We start from the raw sequence: 18,888 nt of genomic DNA, 5'->3' as shown, positions 1-18,888 counted from the left end.
CCCTATTCTCTATGTACATAGCCTCCTATTCTCTACGTATATAGCCCCCTATTCTCTATGTATATAGCCTCCTATTCTCTATGTACATAGCCTCCTATTCTCTACGTATATAGCCCCCTATTCTCTATGTATATAGCCTCCTATTCTCTATGTACATAGCCCCCTATTCTCTATGCATATAGCCCCCTATTCTCTATATAGCCTCCTATCCTCTATGTATATAGCCCCCTATTCTCTATGCATATAGCCCCCTATTCTCTACGTATATAGCCCCCTATTATATATGTACAGTTAAAAGCATGAGCAATTCACGATACATTTGAAGTCGGAAGTTTACATACACCTTAGCCAAATACATTTAAACTCAGTTTATCACAATTCCTGACATTTAATCAGAGTAAAAATTCCCTGTTTTAGGTCAGTTACGATAACCACTTTATTTTAAGAATGTGAAATGTCAGAATAATAGTTGAGAGAATGATTTATTTCAGCTTTTATTTCTTTCATCACATTCCCAGTGGGTTGGAAGTTTACATACATTCAATTAGTATTTGGTAGCATTGCCTTTAAATTGTTTAACTTGGGTCAAACGTTTCGGGTAGCCTTCCACAAGCTTCCCACAATAAGTTGGGTGAATTTCGGCCCAATCCTCCTGATAGAGCTGGTGTAACTGAGTCAGGTTTGTAGGCATCCTTGCTTGCACACGCTTTAACAGTTCTGCCCACAAATTTTCTATAGGATTGAGGTCAGGGCTTTGTGATGGCCACTCCAATACCTTGACTTTGTTGTCCTTAAGCAATTTTGCCAGTATGTTTGGGGTCCTTGTCCATTTGGAAGACCCATTTGCAACCAAGCTTTAACTTCCTGACTGATGTCTTGAGATGTTGCTTCAATATATCCACATCATTTTTGTTCCTCATGATGCAATCTATTTTGTGAAGTGCAACAGTCCCTCCTGCAGCAAAGCACCCCCACAACATGATGCTGCCACCCCTGTGCTTCACGGTTGGGATGGTGTTCTTCGGCTTGCAAGCCTCCCCCTTTTTTCTCCAAACATAAGGATGGTCATTATGGCCAAGCAGTTCTATTTTCGTTTCATCAGACCAGAGGACATTTCTCCAAAAAGTTTGATCTCTGTCCCCATGTGCAGTTGCAAACTCTAGTCTGGCTTTTTTATGGCGGTTTTGGAGCAGTGGCTTCTTCCTTGCTGAGCGGCCTTTCAGGTTATGTCAACATAGACCTCGTTTTACTGTGGATATAGATACTTTTGTACCTGTTTCTTCCAGCATCGTCACAAGGTCCTTTGCTGTTGTTCTGGGATTGATTTGCACTTTTCGCACCAAAGTACGTTCATCTCTAGGAGACAGAATGCGTCTCCTTCCTGAGCGGTATGACGGCTGCGTGGTCCCATGGTGTTTATACTTGCATACTATTGTTTGTACAGATGAACGTGCCACCTTCAGGTGTTTGGAAATTGCTCCCAAGGATGACTTGTGGAGGTATACAATTTATTTTCTGAGGTCTTGGCTGATATCTTTTGATTTTCCCATGATGTCAAGCAAAGAGGCACTGAGTTTGAAGGTAGGCCTTGAAATGCATCCACAGATACACCTCCAATTTACTCAAATGACGTCAATTAGCCTATCAGAAGCTTCTAAAGCCATGACATCATTTTATGGAATTTTCCAAGCTGTTTAAAGGCACAGTCAACTTAGTGTATGTAAACTTCTGACCCACTGGATTTGTGATACAGATAATTATAAGTGAAATAATCTGTCTGTAAACAATTGTTGGAAAAAGTACTGTCATGCACAAAGTAGATGTCCTAACCAACTTTCCAGAACTATAGTTTGTTAACAAGAAATTTGTGGAGTGGTTGAAATACTTGTTTTAATGACTCCAACCTAAGTGTATGTAAACTTACAACTTCAACTGTATATAGCCCCCTATTCTCAACGTATATACACCCCTATTCTCGAAGTATACAGCCCCCTCTCTCTATGTATTCAGCCCCCTATTCTCTATGTATACAGCCCCCTATTCTCTACGTATATACACCCCTATTCTCTATGAATACAGCCCCCTTTCTCTATGTATTCAGCCCCTATTCTCTATGCATATAGCCCCCTATTCTCTACGTATATACACCCCTATTCTCTACGCATACCACCCCCTATTCCCTATGTATACATCCCCCTATTCTCTATGTATACAGCCCCCTATTCTCTACGTATATACACCCCTATTCTCTATGTATATAGCCCCCTATTCCCTACGTATACATACCCCTATTCTCTATGAATATAGCCCCCTATTCTCTATGTATACAGCCCCCTATTCTCTACGTATATACACCCCTATTCTCTATGCATATAGCCCCCTATTCTCTACGTATACATCCCCTATTCTCTACGTATACATCCCCCTATTCTCTATGTATATAGCCCCCTATTCCCTACGTATACATCCCCCTATTCTCTATGAATATAGCCCCCTATTCTCTATGTATACAGACCCCTATTCTCTACGTATATACACCCCTATTCTCTATGCATATAGCCCCCTATTCTCTATGCATATAGCCCCCTATTCTCTACGTATACATCCCCCTATTCTCTATGTATATAGCCCCCTATTCTCTACGTATACATCCCCCTATTCTCTATGTATATAGCCCCCTATTCTCTACGAATACAGCCACCCTATCTCTATGTATTCAGCCCCCTATTCTCTATGTATACAGCCCCCTATTCTCTATGCATATAGCCCCCTATTCTCTATGCATATAGCCCCCTATTCTCTACGTATACATCCCCCTATTCTCTATGTATATAGCCCCCTATTCTCTACGAATACAGCCCCCTATCTCTATGTATTCAGCCCCCTATTCTCTATGTATACAGCCCCCTATTCTCTATGCATATAGCCCCCTATTCCCTACGTATACATCCCCCTATTCTCTATGTATATAGCCCCCTATTCTCTATGTATACAGCCCTCTATTCTCTATGTATATAGCCCCCTATTCTCTACGTATATACAGTGGGGGAAAAAAGTATTTGATCCCCTGCTGATTTTGTACGTTTGCCCACTTACAAAGAAATGATCAGTCTATAATTTTAATGGTAGGTTTATATAAACAGTGAGAGACAGAATAACAACAAAAAAATCCAGAAAAACGCATGTAAAAAATGTTATAAATTGATTTGCATTTTAATGAGGGAAATAAGTATTTGACCCCTCCGCAAAACATGACTTAGTACTTGGTGGCAAAACCCTTGTTGGCAATCACAGACATCAGACGTTTCTTGTAGTTGGCCACCAGGTTTGCACACATCTCAGGAGGGATTTTGTCCCACTCCTCTTTGCAGATCTTCTCCAAGTCATTAAGGTTTCGAGGCTGACGTTTGGCAACTCGAACCTTCAGCTCCCTCCACAGATTTTCTATGGGATTAAGGTCTGGAGACTGGCTAGGCCACTCCAGGACCTTAATGTGCTTCTTCTTGAGCTACTCCTTTGTGCCTTGGCCGTCTGTTTTGGGTCATTGTCATGCTGGAATACCCATCCACGACCCATTTTCAATGCCCTGGCTGAGGGAAGGAGGTTCTCACCCAAGATTTGACAGTACATGGCCCCGTCAAATGATGCGGTGAAGTTGTCCTGTCCCCTTAGCAGAAAAACACCCCCAAAGCATGTTTCCACCTCCATGTTTGACGGTGGAGATGGTGTTCTTGGGGTCATAGGCAGCATTCCGCCTTCTCCAAACACGGCGAGTTGATGCCAAAGAGCTCGATTTTGGTCTCATCTGACCACAACACTTTCACCAGCTGTCCTCTGAATCATTCAGATGTTCATTGGCAAACTTCAGACGGGCATGTATATGTGCTTTCTTGAGCAGGGAGACCTTGTGGGCGCTGCAGGATTTCAGTCCTTCACGGCGTAGTGTGTTACCAATTGTTTTCTTGGTGACTATGGTCCCAGCTGCCTTGAGATCATTGACAAGATCCTCCCGTGTAGTTCTGGGCTGATTCCTCACCGTTCTCATGATCATTGCAACCCCACGAGGTGAGATCTTGCATGGAGCCCCAGGCCGAGGGATATTGACAGTTCTTTTGTGTTTCTTCCATTTGCGAATAATCGCACCAAATGTTGTCACCTTCTCACCAAGCTGCTTGGCGATGGTCTTGTAGCCCATTCCAGCCTTGTGTAGGTCTACAATCTTGTCCCTGACATCCTTGGAGAGCTCTTTGGTCTTGGCCATGGTGGAGAGTTTGGAATCTGATTGACTGATTGCTTCTGTGGACATGTGTCTTTTATACAGGTAACAAGCTGCGGTTAGGAGCACTCCCTTTAATCTCAGCTCGTTACCTGTATAAAAGACACCTGGGAGCCAGAAATCTTTCTAATTGAGAGGGGGTCAAATACTTATTTCCCTCATTAAAATGCAAATCAATTTATAACATTTTTGACATGCGTTTTTCTGGATATTTTTGTTGTTATTCTGTCTCTCAATGTTCAAATAAACCTACCATTAAAATTATAGACTGATCCTTTCTTTATCAGTGGGCAAACATACAAAATCAGCAGGGGATCAAATACTTTTTTCCCCTCACTGTACACCCCTATTCTCTATGCATATAGCCCCCTATTCTCTACGTATACATCCCCCTATTCTCTACGTATACATCCCCCTATTCTCTATGTATATAGCCTCCTATTCTCTATGTATACATCCCCCTATTCTCTATGTATATAGCCCCCTATTCTCTATGTATATAGCCCCCTATTCTCTATGTATATAGCCCCCTATTCTCTATGTATATAGCCCCCTATTCTCTATGTATATAGCCCCCTATTCTCTACGTATATAGTCCCCATTCTCTACGTATATACACCCATATTCTCTATGTATACAGCCTCCTATTCTCTATGTATACAGCCCTCTATTCTCTATGTATATAGCCCCCTATTCTCCATGTAAACTCAGCAAAAAAAAGAAACATCTTCTCACTGTCAATTGCATTTATTTTCAGCAAACTTAACATGTGTAAATATTTGTATGAACATAACAAGATTCTACAACTGAGACATAAACTGAACAAGTTCCACAGACATGTGACTAACAGAAATTGAATAATGTGTCCCTGAACAAAGGGAGGGGGGGGGTCAAAATCAAAAGTAACAGTCAGTATCTGGTGTGGCCACCAGCTGCATTAAGTACTACAGTGAATCTCCTCCTCATGAACTGCACCAGATTTGCCCGTTCTTACTGTGAGATGTTACTCCACTCTTCCACCAAGACACCTGCAAGTTCCCAGACATTTCTGGGGGAGAATGGCCCTAGCCCTCACCCTCCGATCCAACAGGTCCCAGATGTGCTCAATGGGCTTGAGATCCGGGCTCTTCGCTGGCCATGGCAGAACACTGACATTCCTGTCTTGCAGGAAATCACGCACAGAATGAGCAGTATGGCTGGTGGCATTGTCATGCTGGAGGGTCATGTCAGGATGAGCCTGCAGGAAGGGTACCACATGAGGGAGGAGGATGTCTTCCCTGTAATGGACAGCATTGAGATTGCCTGCAATGACAACCAGCATCAGTCCGATGATGCTGTGACACACCGCCCCAGACCATGACGGACCCTCCACCTCCAAATCGATCCCGCTCCAGAGTACAGGCCTCGGTATAATGCTCATTCCTTCGATGATAAACGCGAATCAGGGCCTCCCGGGGGGCGCAGTGGTCTAAGGCACTGCATCGCAGTGCTAGCTGTGCCACCAGAGATTCTGGGTTCGAGCCCAGGCTCTGTCGCAGCCAGCCGCGACCGGGAGCTTGCTGTTGCTAGCTAATTTGTCCTGGAATATAAACATTGAGTTCTTATTTTACCTGAAATGCACAAGGTCCTCTACTCCACCAATTAATCCACACATTAAACTGTCAACCGTCATCTCTCATCCTTCCAGGCTTTTTCTTCTCTTGACTTTATATTGCGATTGGCAACTTTCATAAATTAGGTGCATTACCGCCACTGACCTCGTTTGTCTTCAGTCACCCACGTGGGTATAACCAATGAGGAGATGGCACGTGAGTACCTGCTTCTATAAACCAATGAGGAGATGGGAGAGGCAGGACTTGCACCGCAATCTGCGTCAGAAATAGAACTGACTTCTATTTAAGCCCTAGGCAACGCAGATGCTCGTTGGTGCGCGCGAGCACCGTGGGTTCAATAATTGAATAATATAGATTTCTACATTTATTTTGCAATATAGATTTCTAAATGTATTTCAAATTTTATTTTGGTGTATTCAGCCTGTAAGGCACGTTCACGCAGATGAGCAGGGACCCTGGGCATCTTTCTTTTGGTGTTTTTCAGAGTCAGTAGAAAGGCCTCTTCAGTGTCCTAAGTTTTCATAAATGTGACCTTAATTGCCTACCGTCTGTAAGCTGTTAGTGTCTTAACGACCGTTCCACAGGTGCATGTTCATTAATTGTTTATGGGTCATTGAACAAGCATGGGAAACAGTGTTTAAACCCTTTGCAATGAAGATCTGTGAAGTTATTTGGATTTTTACGAATTAGGGACGTTTCTTTTTTTTGCTGAGTTTATATAGCCCCCTATTCTCTATGTATATATAGGCAATAGGGTGACATAAGGATGTAGCCCAACTCATTGCAATCCCTCCATTTCATGAACCAGAGTCTAATAGATGTTTCAATCGTTTGAAGGGCGGGTGAACAATCACAGCTAATACACCACCGCACATCCTCAATACTGGGACCCAGCGGCCTGGAGACGGAATAAGAATTATGGGTAGAGCCTGAATGGCTAGTCCAACTGCACATCTCAAAAGACAATTGTGTACGTGCAATCCCACACATGCACCAACGCACAAGTGCACGCGCCCACACGCAAGCGCCCACACACACCCTGCAAACTACCTCCCCACACACATTTACATTTGAGTCATTTCGCAGAAGCTCTTATCCAGAGCGACTTACATGAGCAATCAGGGTTACGTGCATTGCTCAAGGGCACATCGACAGATTTTTCATCTAGTCAGGTCGGGGATTGGAACCGGCGACCTCTCGGTTACTGGCCCAACACTCTTAACAGCTAGGCTACCTGCCTACACCCACACCCACACCCACACACACACACACCCACACACACACACACCCACCCACCCACACACACCCACACACACACACACACTTGCCCAGCTGTGCATCTTCCCTCTCTGATCTAAAGGGGAGGGGAATGGCCAGTGGCTCAGCAGTGCAGGTGTCAGAACTGGACCTACCTCAAATCAAATCAAATGTATTTGTCACATACACGTGGTTAGCAGATATTAATGCGAGTGTAGCGAAATGCTTGTGCTTCCAGTTCTGACCATGCAGTAATATCTAACAAGTAATCTAACCTAACAATTCCACAACAACTACCTTATACACACAAGTGTAAATGAATGAATATGAATATGTACAAAAATATATGAATGAGTGATGCCCGAACGGCATAGGCAAGATGCAGTAGACGGTATAGAATACAGTATATACATATGAGATGAGTAATGTAGGTTATGTAAGCATTATATAAAGTGGCATTGTTTAAAGTGGCTAGTGATACATTTAATTACATCAAGATGGCAAGATGCCGTAGATGGTATAGCGTACAGTATATACATATGAGATGAGTAATGTAGGGTATGTAAACAGGGTGCCTTTTAGGTCAAAACTAGTGCACTATATAGGAGAATGGGGTGCCGTTTGAGGAGCAGCCACTGCCTTGGAAATTTGAGGGATTCATTCGGGGTGAGAAGGCCTGGGAAGGAATGGAGGGATTCACAGCCTAAAGTCAAGCATGGCCCAGCTCACAGGATCACCGCCAGACAGATGGAGAGAGGGACAGAGAGAGAGAGAGAGAGAGAGAGAGAGAGAGAGAGAGAGAGAGAGAGAGAGAGAGAGAGAGAGAGAGAGAAAGAAGAGAGGGAAGAGAGAGAGACAGAGAGAGGGATAGAGAGAGGGACAGAGAGAGAGAGAGAGAGAGAGAGAGGGAGGGGGGAGAGAGGGACAGAGAGAGGGACAGAGAGAGAGACAGAGAGAGAGAGAGAGGGACAGAGAGAGAGAGAGGGGGACAGAGAGAGAGAGAGACAGAGGGACAGAGAGAGAGAGAGAGACAGAGACAGAGAGAGAGAGAGAGAGAGAGAGAGAGAGAGAGAGAGAGAGAGAGAGAGAGAGAGAGGAGGGACAGAGAGAGGGACAGAGAGAGGGACAGAGAGAGAGAGAGAGAGAGAGAGAGAGAGAGAGAGAGAGAGAGAGAGAGAGAGAGAGAGAGAGAGAGAGAGAGAGAGAGAGAGAAGAGAGAGGGACAGAGAGAGGGACAGAGAGAGGGACAGAGAGAGAGAGAGAGAGAGAGAGAGAGAGAGGGACAGAGAGAGAGACAGAGAGAGAGACAGAAAGAGAGAGAGCGGGGAGAGAGAGAGAGAGAGGGACAGAGGGACAGAGGGACAGAGAGAGGGACAGAGGGACAGAGAGAGGGACAGAGAGAGAGAGAGAGAGGGACAGAGAGAGGGACAGAGAGAGAGAGCGAGAGAGAGAGAGAGAGAGAGAGGGGGAGAGAGAGAGAGAGAGAGGGGGACAGAGAGAGAGAGCGCGAAAGAGAGAGAGTAAATGAAAGAAAAGAAACAGAGAGAGATCCAAGATCCTGCCAAATCTGCCGAGGCGTCGGAGGAATGACATCCACATTAGAACGTCGACTAAAAGAGTGCGGCGGCCGGGTTCCTTTCTATTGGGCCATAAAAGGCTTATTACGGATCTGGTTCTGTGGAGAGAAGAGGAAAGCCAGAGACACGGTGGGTGCATTAAACACACTGTGTGCGCATCTGGCTGTCTGTTATCCGTTCTGCAGCCCAGAGGTGAACTGCACTTAAACTCGGAGTTCTTTTATGACGGCCGGCTGGCATTATGAGAACATTAGTATCACGCGAGGGGGGGGTGGAGGTCCTGAGCCTACAATAATATACACACAAGCCCAAAAGTGCGTGCACACACACACACACACACACACACACACACAGCATCATCATTACTAGCACACGGCCAAGCAGGCAAAGCCAGGGAGACAATAGGAGCCCTGGTATCCACGGATACTCAGGAGTGACGCTCACTGTCAGCCTATGATCTACACACACTCTCCAGACAACGTTATGGGGCTGGGATGATGATGATGATAATAAAGTAAATACTGTCGATTCTACAGGTAGAGTAAGTACATTTCACAGAACAGTATCAAAAAGAGAGAGTTTTCCCCTTGCTGACGAAGGGATAGGAAAAACTCCTGGCCCTCCGTAAAAGACACTTGCGGACTCTTTTCCAGGCAAAGATTCAGCCTGGTCCTAGACTCACGGACATTATCTAATGAGTACGCTTTTTACAGTCCCTAAGTGACTTACAAACTAATTCAGTGGTAGTTGCCTTACTAGCCAACCACAACCAGAGGAGTGTTCTAAAATTCCAGACACTTTCCTAAAATTCCCAGAAATCCAGGTTGGAAGATTCTTGGAATCGGAATGCAATAACAAGGAAATCCAACAATCCTTCAAATAGGATTTCTGAAAAACATGGTTAAAAGTAGTGCACTATAGGGTGCCATTTGGGAGACAGACAGGTTGTGTTGCCGTGTCAGTGTCCATATTAACCACAGGCCTCTGATCAGCAGCAGTGACAATGCCATATAAAGACCAATTACTCAACTCCAGACACTCAACACAGCCACAGCAGCACCATTCATATCCAACGGAAATGAGTAAAACATGGAGAGACTGGGATGGCTGGCCAGCATTCATCCTCGCTCTCTCTCTTTCTCCCTCTCTCTCTTCCCCTCGTTTCCTTCCACTCTCTCTCTCTCAATCTTTCTTTCTGCCTCCTCTATTCCTCCTCTCTTTCTCACTCCCTCCTCGTATCTACTCCCCTCATCTCTCTATTTTCTCTCTACATCCCTTTCTCATCCTCCCTCTCACTCTTTAGTGTCACGTCGCAAAAATACTTCCAATAGTTCCACTGGGTTTGGCCCATGCAGCATACAGCTAGCTCGGTTGTGTGTGTGTGTGTGTGTGTGTGTGTGTGTGTGTGTGTGTGTGTGTGTGTGTGTGTGTGTGTCTGTCTGTCTGTCTGTCTGTCTGTCTGTCTGTCTGGGAATTGGATGTTTAGGATGTCTTTCACAGGCCTGTGCAGCAGAGTGAGGTGGGTGGTTCCGAAATGATGCATGGCTGTCAGGCCCTTTTATATGTTTCCTGTGACACACACACACACACACACACAAACACATAGTCACACACACAGCTAATTGCCCACACACACACACACACAAACTCACACACACCTAATTTCACGCACGCACACACGCACACACTCTCTCTAACACACACGCACACACCTACACTCACTCTCACACACTCTCTCTCTCGCTCTCACACGCTCTCCCTCTCTTTCTCAAATTAAAAAGCAAAGGGCCTGACTGTAAACACACCACAGTGATTTCTCTCTGCACACTTTCAGCCTCTTACATATGGTTCACAATAACACTCCTCAAAAGACAGTGTAATGTACAGCGTATTTGGATAGTATTCAGACCCCTTGACTTTTTCCACGTTTTGTTACAGTACAGCCTTATTATAAAATGGATTAAAAGGTTCCCCCCCCTATCAATCTACACACAATACCCCATAATGACAAAGCAAAAACAGGTTTTTAGAAATGTTGCAAATGTATAAAATAAAAAAAACGGAAACATCACATTTACATAAGTATTGAGACCCTTGAGTCTTCTTGGGTATGACGCTACAAGCTCGGCACACCTGTATTTGGGGAGTTTCCTCTCAAGCTCTGTCAGGTTGGATGGGGAGCGTCGCAACACAGCTATTTTCAGGTCTCTCCAGAGATGTTTGATTGGGTTCAAGTCTGGGCTCTGGCTGGGCCACTCAAGGACATTCAGAGACTTGTGCTGAAGCCACTCCTTCGTTGTCCTGTAGGTAAATCTTTGCCCAAGTCTGAGGTTTCCTCCAGACGTGACACTTGGCATTCAGGCCAAAGAGTTCAATCTTGGTTTCATCAGACCAGAGAATCTTGTTTCTCATGGTCTGAGAGTCCTTTAGGTGCCTTTTGGCAAACTCCAAGAGGGCTGTCATGTGCCTTTTACTGAGGAGTGGCTTCCGTCTGGCCACTACCATAAATGCCTGATTGGTGGAGTGCTGCGGAGATGGTTGTCCTGAAAGGTTCTCCCATCTCCACAGAAGAACTCTGGAGCTCTTTCAGAGTGACCAACAGGTTCTTGGTCACCTCCCTGACCAAGACCCTTCTCCCCCAATTACTCAGTTTGGCCAGGCGGCCTGCTCTAGGAAGAGCTTATACCATTTAAGAAGAATGGTGGGGGCCACTGTGTTCTTGGGGACCTTCAATGCTGCAGAAATCTTTTGGTATCCTTCCCCAGATCTGTGCTTCGACACAATCTTGTCTCGGAGCTCTACGGACAATTCCTTGGACCTCATGGCTTGGTTTTTGCTATGACATTCACTGTCAAATGAGGGACCTTATATTGACAGGTGTGTGCCTTTCCAAATCATGTCCAATCAATTGAATTGACCACATGTGGACTCCAATCACCTGTTTTTGCTTTGCCATTATAGGGTATTGTGTGTACTGTAGATTGATGAGGAAATTGTATTACATTTGATTTAATCCATTTTAGAATAAGGCTGTAACGTACATTTGTTGGGGGGAAAGGTCAAGGGGTCTGAATACTTTCCTAATGCACTGTGTAGACAGCTAAGATGATGAAATATGCGTGTTTGAAAGGCGCTCGCCTACAGTAAGAACATTGGCCTGAAGTAGTGGGAGAAATGGAGACCGGGTGGCTAGTCTGATGCGTATGGGGTGTATGTGTGTGTACGGGGGGGTCCCGTGTGGCTGTTGTTAGAGCATGGCGCTTGCAACGCCAGGGTTGTGGGTTGGATTCCCACGGGGGACCAGTACAAAAAAGTATGAATGTATGTACTCACTACTGTAACACACTGCTAAATGACTAAAATGCAATTATCTGCACAGGAGTCATGGGCCTTCCCTGTAGCTCAGTTGGTAGAGCATGGTGTTTGCAATGCCAGGGTTGTGGGTTCGATTCCCACGGGGGCCAGCACAGAAAATGAAATGTATGCATTCACTACTGTAAGTCGCTCTGGATAAGAGCGTCTGCTAACTGACTAAAATGTAATTACTGTACCGTGATCAGCCATTAGCAGTGTGTTTACTCTATACATGACAGGTTGTCTGTGTAAGGACTGTACTAGAATCAGCCACTAACCTGCAACACCAGCTGGAGTCGAGCCTTGGCCTGTTCTGCAAGAGAGGGGAGAAAGAACCTTCAGAATCACACTGGATAGCTTTAACATTTTATTATGCATTTTTATTTATTCCTTACTATTATTTTTCAAGTACGGCACAATATAGGATATCCAATTAATGCGGGGGGGAATGGTGTAATATTTTTCCTATATCTGAAATATTCTCCGGTGTGAACATTTAACTTGCTTTATGTATAAATAGCTTTTTTCAGTCCTGTGGTTATTACTTATTTGGAGTACAATGACTACACCCCTACGGACCTTGGAACTCGACAGAGGAGCGTTATCTGTGTGTTTCAGACGTGTGTGTGTGTGTGTGTGTTTCAGACGAGAGTCAACGGATGTTGACTGTGTGTGTGTGTGTGTGTGTGTGTGTGTGTGTGTGTGTGTGTGTGTGTTTCAGATGAGAGTCAACAGATGTTGACTGTGTGTGTGTGTGTGTGTGTGTGTGTGTGTGTGTGTGTGTTTCAGACTGGAGTCAACAGAGCAGCACACAGGGAGCAGAGCATCTGCAGCACCACCAAATAAAAAAAAGCACTCTTCTCTCTCTGAAACGCGACGCACTCAAGGGGTATGAAAGAAAATATTAAATAAAAGGCGCCCCGCAACAAGTCTTTCGAGAGACGGAAAACAGAGCACATTTAAGTGGGATGAGAGATAGAGAGTCATGATAGCTCTGTCCTGTAGTGTTAGTGTGCGTGCCTGTGAATGTGAACGTCAGTACACGTGTGGGTGCGTGTGTGTGCTTACGTATGCATAGGTGTGTGTGTGTGTGCGTGTGAGTGTGTGTGAGTGAGTGTGCGCCTACTGATTTGACAGCTGTATCGGGAGGCGGGCTGAGCAGCGTTTTGACATGCCTCAAAAGGCCCGGGTGTAATTCCAATATCTCTGCTATTAGATTTGAGGAGTCTTAATTGTCAAGGAAGAATGATAGTCATCGGGGTGGAAGCGTTATACAGCCCAGGCCACCGCCTCAGATTGAGATCGCTCTCTAGGAAGCAAGGCACACGCACGCACGCACACACACTGTAGGATTAGAGGAGAAATTAAATGCTAATGGGATGAAATTTGAATGTGGTGCCTGGGAGTATCGTTTAGATGGCGAGGGAGGCGCGGGCCCCACCGCTGACAGCCCGCCTCATCCCGCATAAATTTGATTTATCAAACTGTAAACTTGTCACTTCGTAAAAACGTCACTTTTCGTGGCAGCCGGGAAAATATAATGACCCCCTTTAATGTAAAAGTGTCACTCGGCTGTGTCTTAGATGACAAACACGTCAACCTCGTCTTCCTTTCCGTCTAACCTCCCCCCGCCGCTTGATATAAAGACACATCATATTCCCCACCTTTTAAAAAACATGGGTTCGTCGCCGAGTGGGTCTTTGAGAGTGGCGGGGTGCAGGGTTTTGTTCCTGTTGGTGGAGGTGACAGTGCGGATCAAACTCAGTAGGACTGGGGACTGTCAGACAGCTGTAATTATCAATCAGACTGGGAGAGATGACTGAGTGGCAGGAGAACACCCAGGGCCCTCACACACACACACACACACACACACACACACACACACACACACACACACACACACACACACACCGCTAGGGCTGTGACGATACCAGTGTTGCAACAAAAGAAATCCATGGCAAAAATGAAAACACAAAGCAGACCAAACTCTTTGGTCCTTTAAAAACCTACTGTATGTAAAATATTGTGTGCTATAGCTTGGGAAATACATGTGACTTTGGACAACACCATAATGTTTGTTTTCCTAAAGAAGTTAAATTCGCTCCGTGTTTTGTTTCCTTACCACGATACTAACGAGTATCGCGTTAGCCTAGTCTAGTCTCCCTCTCACCATCCAGTACAACAGTGATTACAATAACACTCCGTCTTGATGTATAACAAACAGTCGGCAGAAACATCACAGAGCTTAAGTGGTCCCGGATAATAGCGGTGCATTGCAATCATCTTAGTTACAGTTTATTATGAAATGTACCCCCCTAATTACATTTGCATTTGCTTACACTGCCCCCCAGGCTTTTGCCATATAACACCATGTGTATTTACACACGGGGGAGAAAAGAAAAAAGAAATGATATGAAGAGAAGCCGGCCCCTGTTTGTTTCGTAACGTGACAAATGGCGAGCGTTATATAACGGTTAAATAAACATGTCAAATGATGAAAATGGTGCCCGTGCCAAGAAAGCCCTTGGCTTGGCACCGCGCGGCAATTATTCCAGTCGAGTTCCAATCAAAGTGGCTCGATGGCCAGGAGAACAGAGACACTGACAGAGAGAGAGAGTGGGAGAGCGAAAGAGAGACAGAGGGGGAAAGAGAGAGGGAGAGAGAGAGCGAGACAGAAAGAGAGACGAAAAGAGAGAGAGAGCGAATGAGAGAGCTATACTGACCAAGACACAAAGTAGGCGACGCACACGACCAGACATGCCTATAAACACAAACCAACATATCAAGCCAACATTCTACTACACAGCCAATGGAATCCAATAGTTTCATACAATACACATTTTTTATTTCAATTTTTTATGTGAAGGGACCGTCTAAAACAAAATGACCTTGTATCAAAACGTAATAGTTAATTGAACACAGGGATATACAGGACCAGCTCTAACAATCAAAGATAAATGACAGTCCATCATTACTTAAAGACATGAAGATCAGTCAATCCAGAAAATTTCAAGAACTTTGAACGTTTCTTCAAGTGCAGTCGCAAAACCATCAAGCGCTATGATGAAACTGGCTCTCATGAGGACCGCCACAGGAAAGGAAGACCCAGAGTTACCTCTGCTGCAGAGGATAAGTTCATTAGAGTTACCAGCCTCAGAAATTGCAGCCCAAATAAATGCTTCACAGAGTTCAAGTAACAGACACATCTCAACATCAACTGTTCAGAGGAGACTGTGTGAATCAGGCCTTCATGGTCGAATTGATGCAACAAAAAAAGACACCAATAAGAAGAAGAGACTTGCTTGGGCCAAGAAACACGAGCAATGGACATTAGACCGGTGGAAATCTGTCCTTTGATCTGATGAATCCAAATTTGAGATTTTTGGATCCAACCGCTGTGTCTTTGTGAGACACAGAGTACGTGAACGGATGACCTCTGCATGTGTGGTTCCCAACGTGAAGCATGGAGGAGGAGGTGTGGGGGTGCTTTGCTGGTGACACTGTCTGTGATTTATTTAGAATTCAAGGCACACTTAACCAGTATGGCTACCACAGCATTCTGCAGCGATACGCCATCCCATCTGGTTTGCGCTTAGTGGGACTATGATTTGCTTTTCTACAGGACAATGACCCAACACACCTCCAGGCTGTGTAAGGGCTATTTGACCAAGAAGGAGAGTGATGGAGTGCTGCATCAGATGACCTGGCCTCCACAATCACCCGACCTCAACCCAATTGAGATGGTTTGGAATGAGTTGGACCGCAGAGTGAAGGAAAAGCAGCCAACAAGTGCTCAGCATATGAGGGAACTGCTTCAAGACAGCTGGAAAAGACTTCCTCATGAAACTGATTGAGAGAATGCCAAGAGTGTGCAAAGCTACTTTGAAGAATCTCAAATATAAAATATACTTTGATTTGTTTAACACTTTTTTGGTTACTACATGACTCCATTTGTGTTATTTCATAGTTTTGATGTTTTTTGGTTCCACTGTGTCCACTGTCTGGCTTGGGTAGAGCACTGTGGTGGCTCTTCTGTGTCTGTGTTCCACACAAACAGACAGCCAATGAACGAGAGCGAACGAGAAAGAGAGAGAGAGAACGAGAGAATGAGCGAGAACAGATGAGAGAGAGCGATTCATTCTGCGTAATTCATTAACAATAAAAATTTAAAAAGCTTTAACTGTCCTCCCCAGAGGCAGCGCTCGCGTCGCCTCCCAAACTTCCAAACTTCCAGCTGGGTCCCTGCGATGCCCGCTGCATCTGAAGTGGATTTGCCCTTCAATTAGACTCTCTCCAATCAAACAGCAATAAAACAAACAGTAGAAAGAAATCACAGGAAAAAAAGGGAGGAAAAAAGAGGTAGAGTAGCCTGGTTTGTCCCCATCTCTCTCCCTCCTTCTCAGAGGGGCCTCAGGGGCAAGTGTGAGTGTGTGTGTGTGTGTGTGTGCATTGCCCCCCCCCCCAAGAGAAAAAGTTGCACTTCTCCTCCTCACAACTCCCCGCAGATGAAAAGGAGGAGGGGGGGAGAGAGCGAGACGGAGAGCGAAAAATAAAATAAGAGACTTTCAAGTCGTTTTAATGGTTGTCTGATTGTTGTTATTGTCGTTTCAAATGGGGGGGGGGGGGGGTGACGCCATCTGACAGCCTGATCAGATCCTCATTTGATTGACAGCTGCCCGGGAGAACAGTCCTGCTGTGACCCGCCTCTCACAGGTACACACATCCTCTCTGTTAGAGAGCACACATCTAACCTGCCTCACACACACACACATTTGCTTTATTATACTTTTTGAGGACCAATAGTAAATTCTCATTCAAAATCCAATTTTCCCTTAAACCTAACCTAAACCCCAAACCATAACCTTATTTCCTAAGCCTAAAATAGCCATTTTCCTTGTGAGGACATCTGGTACTCAGAAATATAGTAAAACAGGTACGCACACCCGCACGCATACACACACACCCACACAAAAACTCCCACAGATTGATAATCACCACATTAAACACATCAATAGAATCCTATATAAAAAAAAATGTTCAATATATTAAACCTTGTCATGTGAACACCTGAATTAGATGTATAGGCATCATTTAGATTTAGTTCAGGTTTTCGTTACTTTAGGGCTCGAGGTACAGCTAACAACCACTTTAGATAGCTACTGTGTGTTAAACAACAACAACAATGTGTTTTCTCAACTAACAAAATGTGTCTTCAACGTCAAATAAAACCTATAGATAGTGTGTTGGTGTGAGGGCAGGGAGGAGGATGGTGTGTGTGTGTACTTGCGCCTGTGTACGTCCAGGTGTAGGGGCCTAAATGAGGACCTGGTAGAGGCCTCTCTCTCTCTGCTGCTCCTCCAGCCTCCCTCTCTCTAGTCTATTATCTCCACACACAGAGGACACTGATCCGCTCGGCAGCCTAAGCCAATTACACACACACTCATCATCAGGCTCACGTGCCATCAGGTTTGCACCTCTCGCCCCAGACTTGTCTCTCTCTCTCTCTCCCTCTCTAGGTCTGTCTGGCGTGAGGCCCTCTCTTAGTCACAGCGATGGGGATTTCTCTCAACGATCTCACCGGATCATCTGGCTGACCGTAGACAGAGAGTGCAAGGTAGTTTATCCCTCCCTAAATTCCCACTACCTCCCCTCTCTCTTCTTCTATCCCACCCCTCGCTTTATCACTCTATCCCTTTCCTCTATCTCTATCCCACCCCTCTCTCTTCCACCCTATCTTTCCCCTCTCCATCCATTTCTACCAACAACACTCCTTTCTCTTCTTCTAACCCCCCCCTATTTATCTCTCTGTTCTTCTCGCCCATAGACAATTATTCCACCTTCAGTCTCCTGGCAAATCGACCAGACGGCCAAAAACTACCTGGTAGAATCTCAACTGGCACCCTATTTCCTATGTAGTGCACTACTTTTGATCATAGGGTGCCATTTGGGACTCAGGCATGACTTTACAGTTACATTTTAGTCAGTTAGCAGACGTTCTTATCCAGAGTGGTTAAGTGCCTTGGTCAAGGGCACATCAATAGGTTTTTCACTTAGTCGGTTGGGGATTCGAACCAGTGACCTTTCGGTTACTGGCCCAATGCTCTTAACCACTAGGCTACCTGCCGCCCCATGTGTCTTGGCATGCGTCTTGGCATGAGTCTTCTGCGAACACCTCAAGCTTTTAAGGCCACTTGATTGTTAGGTCTTCAGTTTACTTGAAAGACACAATCCAAAAATGAATATTATTATTCTATACTATAATATTATTCTTCCACTTTTATTATTTTACTGTATGTACAGGTAACTGCCTAAATAATGGAAACACTTGAGTGAAAGTATAATTACATTTACATTTACATTTTAGTCATTTAGCAGACGCTCTTATCCAGAGCGACTTACAGTAGTGAATGCATACATTTCATTTTTTTCATTTCATACATATTTTTTTTTTTTCGTACTTGGCCCCCCGTGGGAAACGAACCCACAACCCTGGCGTTGCAAACACCATGCTCTACCAACTGAGCTACAGGGAAGTTGAGGAAGCATGAAAATTGACATGCTGACTGCAGGAATTTCCAACAGAGCTGTTACCAAATAATTTAATGTTCATTTCTCTACCATAACCCGCCTTCAATGTCGTTTTAGATAATTTGGCAGTATGTCCAACCGGCCTCACAACCGCAGACCACGTTTAACCACGCCAGCCCACAAACTCCACATCCAGCTTCTTCACCTGCGGGATCGTCTAAGACCAGCCACCTGGACAGCTGATGAAACTGAGGAGTATTTCTGGCTGATAATGAAAGCAGGT

General features: G+C 45.0%; 1 protein-coding gene across 1 annotated transcript in view; it reads right to left on the bottom strand.

Annotated features, from left to right (window-relative positions):
• Window positions 1-18,888, bottom strand: part of LOC123729170 (serine/Arginine-related protein 53-like) — a 179,686-nt gene that overhangs the window by 76,384 nt on the left and 84,414 nt on the right. The window contains exon 5 of the mRNA XM_045703374.1: window positions 12,356-12,390. Coding sequence (XP_045559330.1) covers window positions 12,356-12,390 — 35 coding nt within the window. The remainder of the gene's footprint in view (window positions 1-12,355; window positions 12,391-18,888) is intronic.

Source organism: Salmo salar, chromosome ssa20, assembly GCF_905237065.1.
Source record: "Salmo salar chromosome ssa20, Ssal_v3.1, whole genome shotgun sequence".
NCBI classification, from domain to species: Eukaryota; Metazoa; Chordata; class Actinopteri; order Salmoniformes; family Salmonidae; genus Salmo; species Salmo salar.
This window is presented reverse-complemented; position numbering and strand designations above follow the sequence as displayed.